Source organism: Panicum hallii, chromosome 4 (genome assembly GCF_002211085.1).
Source record: "Panicum hallii strain FIL2 chromosome 4, PHallii_v3.1, whole genome shotgun sequence".
Taxonomy (NCBI): domain Eukaryota; kingdom Viridiplantae; phylum Streptophyta; class Magnoliopsida; order Poales; family Poaceae; genus Panicum; species Panicum hallii.
In genome coordinates this window covers 49,648,924-49,657,650 of record NC_038045.1, presented here as the reverse complement: position 1 = coordinate 49,657,650, position 8,727 = coordinate 49,648,924, and the positions used below count along the sequence as shown (strand labels likewise).

Genomic DNA, 8,727 nt, shown 5'->3' with positions numbered 1-8,727 from the left:
TATTTTATTAAATTTTTGGAAAGATTCAATAATTCAAAATAGATATAAATTGCATCCTGCTCTGGACCTACGACTTGTCATTTTTTGCCGCTATCTTGAGCACGCACGTGCTGCTGCATTCAGGCTTCAGCTTCGTTTGCCTGCATGGCAGAGCGCCCTCGCACAGTCATCTTGCGAATAGATGGGTATTGAGCCAGAAGAAACACGGGCCCTCCCACCTAAAAAGGCCATTGCTCTGCCGCGGGCCGAAGTGCTTGCGCTGGATCGCGGGCTATAGCTCGCTCGCCGGAGATTCCTTTGGTCCCAGAAGGACCGATCGGGGCGGCGAACGATTCAAGATGGTGGCGATATTGGACGGGGCCGCGCCTGACTTTCAGGCGCCCATCTGCAGACTGCAGCCGCATCGTCCTGATTTTGGCCGGTTTGGGGGCGTCAGTCCGAGTGGTTTTCACCCCCAATCCCCCCATCAGACTCGACTACCACTACTAATCTAATTTTACTGTTTTTCTTTTATTGTGATTACTTGGTACCCTGTGGATTTCAGTAGCAGTCGAAATCACATCGTTAGTCGCTTCCCTAGCGGAATCAGGCAGATGTTAGAATCGCGAGTGTATCTAACGTAGGTTACATGACATGAGTCTCAGTACCACCTTAGTAGCACCTTGGATCCTTGGTGATTTCGTTAAATTTGAAAAATTTGCCGGTGATTTCGTCAAATTTGAAAAAATTTGCCAGCTTAGTATTTGAAGATGTTTATTGTGTACTCGAAAATTTGCCGGCTCAGTCTTTGAATATATTTATTGTGTACGTGTGCATATAGAGTCATCTAGTCTTCGAAGATGCATATAGAGCCATCTAGTCTTTGAAGATGCTTATTGTGTAGGTATGCACATAGAGCTGGATGGGTGTGCGTGCGTTATGAGTATCTGAATTGTACTATGTGATCTTAAAAAATAAATGTTACAATCACAATTAATCGCAACTGCAGTGAAGCTATTAGCAGCGAGCGGATCGAGTCGTTAGGCACAATGATATATGGCTATTGAAATGAACCCAATACTTGCCGCTGCATGTCGCCAGAAGACAAGAGCGACATGATACATGCATCGACTGATTAAGCTACACACTTAGGAGATCGAAAAGTTTTCGATTCCGAGTCCTGACGAAACGCACATACTACTGCTCAAGAACACCAAAAGAAATCACGACGACACAGAGTTGTAGACACGCTGCTAGCTTGCGCATGATCCCATCATCATGCCAGTAGGCGTAGCCGGCCGGTGATCTATCTCCCTAGCTCATCAGTCGTAGAGTGGCGGGCACTTGAATCCCGGCGGCGCGTGCTTGCCGCAGGTGATGAGCAGCTCGAGCGCGACGGGGAGGTAGATGTTGATGTTGAGCAGGCGCGCGCGGATGGTGGTGCAGAGGCAGAGCGCCGCGTCCAGGTCCGCGACCCCCTGCACCAGCGGGCAGCACTTGGACTTGGCCTCCCGCCCGATCACCAGGTGGATCAGCCCGCTCAGCACGTCCACGCACGCGTTCAGCTTCAGCGCGTCGATCGGGCACGTCCGCACCGCCGGCGGCGTCGGCGGGGTCGGAGGCACGTACGGCGGGGTCGGCGGGACGTAGGGTGGCGTCGGCGGCACGTACGGCGGGGTTGGCGGGATGTAGGGCGGCGACGGCGGCACGTACGGCGGGATGTAGGGCGGCGTCGGCGGCACGTACGGCGGAGACGGCCGCGGCGTCGGAGGGGTGTACGGGGGGACGTAGGGCGGGGACGGCCGCGGCGTCGGAGGGGTGTACGGCGGCACGTAGGGCGGGGACGGCCGCGGCGTCGGAGGGGTGTACGGCGGCACGTAGGGCGGGGACGGCCGCGGCGTCGGAGGGGTGTACGGCGGCACGTAGGGCGGCGACGGCCGAGGCGTCGGAGGGGAGTACGGCGGGTTGCAGGGCGGGCAGTTGGAGGGCGGCTTGCCGTGGTGCTTGGGCGGCTTGCCGTGGTGGGGCGGCGAGCCGTGGCCGCCGCCTGAGCCGGAGCCGGGGGAAGGCCTCGTTGGCGAGCCAGAGCCACTCCCCGGCGCCGGGTACCACGGGCGGCCGGGGCCGTGCCCGCCACCCCCGCCTGGCGCCGGCGGGGGGCAGTTGCTCCACGCCAGCGTCCCGGGCAGGAGGACCGCGGCGAGGAGCAGGAGGACGCGAATGGAGGCAGCGGAGGTGGCCATTGCGCCGGCTCAAGCTCAGCACATGCACAGCGATGGGCGATGCCCGTGACGGGCCGTGCACCCTGCTCGCGTCCCCTTTTATAGAGGAGCGTCACGGTTGGGCGATCAAATGAAGTGGAGCACACTAGCACACTGAGGTCGACGTCGCTCTGGTGCACGGGCAATCTCACAGGTGACAGGTGTCGAATCGTCGACGCACAAGCCAGCCTGCAAGCATGATTTGTCAACGCTAACCACGGTCGCGTCTCCGCAATCCCATCTCCCGTTGCCGGATAAACCGCTACGCGCGCACGGATGCATGCAGGTATGGACCGTCGGGATGGGCGCCAGGTGTTTGGCCGCGCCGTGCGCAGGTGGCCGGCACGCGGCGAGGAGCCGAGGACGCGCGCGCAAGCGGCCAACGGCCGGGGGCTCACGGGCCGGCCGGCTGTGGCGCAGAGGAGGAAGGAAGCGTCCGCTTCCAGCAGCCGCAGCCGCAGCCGCAGGCCCGCAGCTAGCCTGACATCCCTGCCCCGCCGGGCGGGCGTGCTCGCTCGCCCGGAACATGGCAAGGCGATGGCGCGGGGACCGACGCGCCGGTCGAGCTCGACGCTTCGCGGGCGGCCAAGGGTATTGCGGAGACTGACGTGGTTGTCCTCTGCGGACACGGCGGCGCACGCCCGTGACCCGCCGCGGGGTTTGGAGCGTTCCGGCGCTGGGCTCTTCTCGCCGCGCGACGCGAGGTCGTCGTCTCGGGAGAGCCGCGGTGTCCCTGCTCCCATGTGCTTGCGCCTGTGCGGACAGCAGCGACCGGTGCGTGGCGCGTCCCCGTGAGCGGGCGGAACTGAATGATCGTCCTGGCTAAACGCTGGATGGATACGATGTGGATCATGACATGGTGCCCGGACGGATTCAGCAATGTAGGGGTCACAGGTTTCAAAGACTGTTCATGCGTGACAGCTGGGGATATCAGATCTCTGCTTGATTTTTTCCCCCCTTGAGAGATCAGGTGCAGGTTCAGCTAGGGTTTGGCTTGGTTTAGTTTAACACTGGATTTCAGCAACTGATGCTGTGTGCCCAACAGGACCTTCTTTCAGAAGCTGGGCGCCTGAACTATTCCGGCCTTGGATTTCTTGGGGATTTCCTGGTCAAGTATAAACAGACGCCCAACATTATCATGTCATGCCAGGGTGACAGTATTCTCTTATAACACAATGCACGGTAAAGGATCAGATCAATCTGAACACCTGTACCTTTGGCCCCCAAAAAATGTAGACACCAGCACAGCCTATGCGTCTATACTACTCATCCCTCAGGCCTCAGGCAAACACCAAACACAGTGTTAGCTGATGTAATGCCCTCAATTTGAAACGCGTATACTTGTGGTACCCTGTATAAGTGTACCGCATCAATCATCAGCAATAGAATTTTTACTTTCACACAACGACGGCACTCCCATTGCAGCTGATCCAACCGACTCCCATCAAGATCACTGACCTAGGTGCACAACAACCATTCTACTCATTTATTATTATTATAATTATTATTACATGCTGCAATCAGATACTTTCTCCGTTCCAAATTGTAGATCGTTTTGGCAAATATAGATATATAAATTTTGCTATGTATCTAAACACAATTGTATATCTAAGTGCATAGCAAAATCTATGTATTTAGATTTGCTAAAACGACCTGCAATTTGGAACGGAGGAAGTACAGCGTTATCTCGCTTTGGCAATCAGCCAAACAGAGTGTGATTGAGCCGAGCGGGACATCAGGGGGTTGCATGTCACACCTCCAGGTATCGGCAGTTAACATCAAAGCTAACTTTGCTATAGAATTAAACCAAACAAGCGTCCAGCAACCACAAGAATCACCAATATGCTCTTCTGTTACAGCAGAGCCGGCTGTTATCGATGTACCTTCCCTGTAATTAAAAAGTGAATCACAGTGAGCTTCATTATTCATCTTGGATGATGCTTCCAGAATTACACTCTGATAAACTGGTAGTGAGCTCTTCGTTCATGTGCTACTCACCGCGCTGAGTTGATCGAGGCCTCAACGATGCCGAAGCCATGTCATTCAGATCTTGTAATGGTGTGAGTTGCTTGACAACTTCATCCATCGATGGACGGGACTTGCTATCACGGCTAAGGCAGTAGTGGCAGATCTGAGCAACTTTCTGCACCCCTTTCACAGAGTAGTTCAGGCCCAAGCGAGGATCTACGAGCTGATAGAGCCTTCGCCGATCATTTAGGTAAGGCCTTGCCCATGCCACCAGGTTCTGCTCCCCTGTAGGCCGCTTCTTGTCCATGGATCTTCTGCCTGTTAACATCTCGAGTAGCACAACCCCGAAGCTATAGACATCACTCTTAGACGTCAAGTGCCCTGAACAGCAATGCATGGCATGAGTGACAAAACTTGACATACTAACTGCTTAAAGAAAGAATCATAAACTGACACCTGTTGTTATTTTTTTAGCTTTCAGGTAAGGTATACAAATCCCGTGGAGAAAATATTATGGGATACAGAAAAAGGTTATGGTCACGTGCATTAGCAAAAAATTATTGGTAATTCCTGTGATTATGGCGAGTGAAACAAATTTGGAAAGATAAATAATAGTACACAAGCAATCATATGTAACATTACTTCTATCACCAATAAGATTCGTTATTTATGTCTAGGGCCCTCACAATATCAAGAAAAAAATATAACATAGAATCCTAAAAAGAAGAAGAAAGTTTGAACCATAGTTGGTGGAATAAATAAAAAATACAGAATGGCCCTAGTTCTATGTCTTTAGAGCGAAAAAGGGTGATTTTAGCATTCAATTTGGCGAGAAAACAAGAACATATACAAGCTCAGAGAAACAGTGTAAAGTACCAACACGCAGCAGGTAACAGCAAGCTACAGAAAATTTTGCTACAAGTAGCTACTGAAGCTAAAGTTCTACCTGTCATTACATACTCTGGTGCAGCATAACCATAGGTGCCAACAACTCGAGTAGAGACATGAGTTTTATCACCCTGAGGACCAGCTTTTGCTAAACCGAAATCAGACAATTTCGCATTGTACTCCTGTAGAGCAAAATCACCACAGTTAACAATGTAGCAGAATTATATAAGCATGATATGAAACAGATTTGATAGATACAGTACCGCATCAAGAAGAATATTCGATGTCTTAAAATCCCTGTAAATAACTGGTTTGGGACCTCCATGGAGGAAGGCTAGGCCTTTTGCAGCACCCAGAGCAATCTTCATTCTGTTGGGCCAAGGTAGGGGAAGAGCCCCTTCAAGATTAAACAAAGTAAGATGACAGCTTCATAAAAGGGAGAAGACAGAAACAATATCATCAATCAGGAAAGTCAACAAGATTTAGGCATAGATAGTAAAATCAACTTTATGAAAAAGCAGGCAAAGCATTTTTTTTCCAAAAATAAGGGGATGTCCTAAGTCTATTAACTAAGAAGATATGAATAGGCGTAATATCAAATACTGCAAGTAAAACCTAATATACAACTAATCTGGGCAGGCTAAATTGCACAGGTATACATTGTTGATCATAAGGTATCGTGCCATACACAGTAACATGAATATCCATAGTCATGCCAAGTTAGAATTTAATTATTTTTGATGCCGCAGAGGACAAAAAAAAAATCCAAGATTGCTCAGAAAAATGTACAAGTTATCAGGGAAGCAAACCACAGGTTTGGTCCAAGAAGGAAATGAATGTAGTAAAAAGTCTACTCAACTTATTAATCATGTTAGGTGATTGCTTACTTCTGAATAGATGATTTTCAAGACTTCCTCGTGCCATGAATTCATATACAAGTAACCTTTGATCATCCTCAATACAATATCCAATCAGCTTGACAAGGTGTTTATGATGCAACTGTCCCAGAAAGTCAACTTCTGCCTGAAAATGTGACTTCTTTTAAAAGCCATAGCTACAACTAATAAATACATTTCAGATGCCATACAATACTTACCACCCATTCTCTATGACCTTGAAGAGCATCTGGCTTCAAACTTTTAACTGCCACAGTGACACCTGTGCCAGGTTTTGCAGGAGCAGTGCTGTTTGGTTCAATCCATCCCTTGAAGACGTAACCGAACCCACCCTCCCCAAGAATACTGTCTGGCCTGAAGTTTAGGGTGGCAGATTTCAACTCCTGAAACGTAAACTGAAGTAGCTTGGGGGGTGTTTTCTTTTCAATTGATGCATCAACACCATTTGCACCATCATGGTTTGTCTGAAAATGATCACCAAGCTCCCGATTGCTAGCATTCAGATACCTTGTCTCTGCTGCTACAGAGAAAAAAATTGTAAGAGCACATCCCACAGAGAAATGAAATTTTACCCAAGCAGTACTAATATAAGATGGGACACATTTACCAAGGTCAACAGCTATTCGCTCTCAGGCTCCCCCACATATCCAAAATGGTTACACAAGTTGATAGGCATTGACCCAAAGTACTATTATGTACTTGGCATAGTCATCCTCAGCTTTTAATACAGGACAAAACCTATCCAGTTGACTTGAAGTATCATGCGTATGCTTTGTAATGTTATCCAGGTTAATCATTTGTGGAATGTCACTTTCAGGCAATATGATAACATAAGTACATAACAGTAGCAAGCAACACAATCACATGTAATTGGCTCCTGGAACCAATGAATCAAAGACTTTTGTTCATGCTTTGACCAAATCAGCTTCAATTGTTTCCTTATGGCCAGAAAGTCTCACTTGACAATTGAAATGTTGCGACAATGAATCATAGAATTGCATAACGCTACTTGGTTTGAAAAGTAAGGAGAACAGAGTATTGACAGACAGGAAGGGAATTTTGTATACCAATCATATTAACACTCTTTTAACCTCTTATTGATGAGCATACAACATTCAAATAATTATGCTCAAGCTCATAATACTTCATGCTCAACACGTAAGTTGTTTATGAAATTCATGCCAACTAATCTAGCTAAGGAGAAACAGGCAAGGTTGAATACATCGCCTAATGCTGTATTAGTCTGTTCTAACCAGCGCCTGATCACCATGAATGGCTTGCTGACAGGTTGGTCGACCACTAGAGATTTTAGACCATTACATCCACATTTTAAGTAAGGTTTGGGAACACGATCCTTATGCAAACTATGCAAATAGCATCCTACATATGTTTAGTTTTGAGTTTCAATTCAAAGGCTGAAGCTTTACCCTTAATTTACCTTCCAAACCTTCCATGCCAATCTAATCAGTGCTCTCTTTAGCTATGGAGGAGTACTAAGCAAAATCATCCGATCAAATCCATGATAAAGCCCAAGGAATACGAGCAAGAATGGCGGGAACAGAGCCCCAATAGAAGAAAGGAGCACTTCCCTTTTTTTCCATGGATGATCAAGGCATCAATCACACATCAAAACATTGCGCTAATCGCCAAACCAAGTCTTTGCCACAAATGAACAAGCAAGCAGGAACAAAAATACGCAGAACCAAACAAACGATCACCATCCACCAACCAAGACAGAATTTAGAAAAAATGAAAGAGGAAAGAACAAGACAAAGAATCCACCGCCCACCTGCGTCGTGGACGTGGCTGGCCTTGGCCGCGCCGGAGCCGTCGCCGTCCGCCCCCGCCGCCGCAGCCGCCGGCCGGAAGCACGCCCCGCGGAGGCCCCGCGCGACGGCGGCCCAGCACCCGCACCCGCCATGCCGCTTCCGGGGACTCATCTCCCTGCTGCCCGCCCAGGCGCGAGGAGGTCAACGGCCTAGAGCTCCCCCTGCACGCCCATCCGCACGGCCGGCACGCGGCTGACGGCCCGGTCCGGCTCTCTCTCTCCCTCTCGCGCGCGCTTTGCTTTTCTCGCCCTCCTCCGTCCCGTCCAAATCCCCCGTCGGAGCCTTGCCGGGGCAAGCAGCAGATAAGTGCGATGCGGGGGGCGCAAAAGGGAAAGCGAAAGCGAAAGGTGGCGCGCGGTGGGGGTGCACAAGTCGGAGAAGCAAGCGGGGGCGGGGGCGAGTGGAGTGTGGCCGGGTCAGTGGTGGTGGTGGCGGTGGGCCGCCCGCCAGCGCGAGCACTGGCACTGGCGCTGGTGCCGCAGCGACGGGTCGGCGTCGCCGTCGTCATGATGCGGGGATGCGGCCGAGGGGAAAGGGGCTTTTCGGCGCGGCCTTTTGCTGCGGCTGCGGCTGCGGCTGCGGCGCGGCCTTGCCTGCCTGCCTGCCGCACACTGCCTCTCCGCTTCCCTGGCTGCGCTTTATCCCTCCCGCGCGTCAGCTTATGCGCGGGGAATGGACCAACTGGAATGACCAGCGCCGGTGAGACGAGGCGGCCGGATTTTACCGCCCGCCTCGCCGGGGTTATTCGATTCGGTTTCTCCGGCGTGGAGGAGCGGGCGGTGGGAACGGAATGGTGGGCGGGGGCGAGTGGGAGCCTACGCTGCGCGGCACCAACGGCCGGGCGACGGCGGTAGAGGTCTAGAGGATCATCAAGCCGCGGCAAGCTTTTTTTTTTAAATTATAAGT

General features: G+C 50.9%; 2 protein-coding genes across 4 annotated transcripts; both read right to left on the bottom strand.

The window, feature by feature from the left end:
• Positions 1 to 1,019: 1,019 nt before the first annotated feature.
• On the bottom strand, positions 1,020 to 2,236 carry LOC112890256 (36.4 kDa proline-rich protein-like). The gene has a single exon (XM_025957161.1). The coding sequence runs from the start codon at positions 2,220 to 2,222 to the stop codon at positions 1,302 to 1,304; it is 921 nt and encodes a 306-aa protein (XP_025812946.1). The 5' UTR covers positions 2,223 to 2,236; the 3' UTR covers positions 1,020 to 1,301.
• A 1,467-nt stretch (positions 2,237 to 3,703) lies between these two features.
• Positions 3,704 to 8,145, bottom strand: LOC112889342 (receptor-like serine/threonine-protein kinase At3g01300). Of its 3 annotated transcripts, none has more exons than XM_025955919.1 (7): positions 7,782 to 8,145; positions 6,193 to 6,512; positions 5,984 to 6,119; positions 5,360 to 5,493; positions 5,155 to 5,278; positions 4,239 to 4,589; positions 3,704 to 4,128 (listed from the first exon to the last, which is right to left on the bottom strand). In XM_025955919.1, exons 1-7 carry the CDS (start codon positions 7,930 to 7,932, stop codon positions 4,112 to 4,114), a joined length of 1,233 nt encoding a protein of 410 aa, XP_025811704.1. In that variant the 5' UTR covers positions 7,933 to 8,145; the 3' UTR covers positions 3,704 to 4,111. The 3 variants fall into 3 exon arrangements, with proteins under 3 accessions (XP_025811704.1, XP_025811706.1, XP_025811705.1); XM_025955921.1 differs by having other exon boundaries at positions 6,193 to 6,506; XM_025955920.1 differs by having other exon boundaries at positions 6,193 to 6,509; positions 7,782 to 8,144.
• Between the last annotated feature and the right edge of the window lie 582 nt (positions 8,146 to 8,727).

Excerpts from the sequence above, each read along its gene's own strand:
- LOC112890256 (XM_025957161.1), bottom strand. The coding sequence starts at position 2,222 with ATGGCCACCTCCGCTGCCTCCATTCGCGTCCTCCTGCTCCTCGCCGCG.
- LOC112889342 (XM_025955919.1), bottom strand. The coding sequence starts at position 7,932 with ATGAGTCCCCGGAAGCGGCATGGCGGGTGCGGGTGCTGGGCCGCCGTC. Across the intron at positions 6,513-7,781 it reads CAGCCACGTCCACGACGCAG|CAGCAGAGACAAGGTATCTG; the intron begins GTGGGCGGTGGA and ends TTTTCTCTGTAG. Across the intron at positions 6,120-6,192 it reads AAGGTCATAGAGAATGGGTG|GCAGAAGTTGACTTTCTGGG; the intron begins GTAAGTATTGTA and ends TCACATTTTCAG.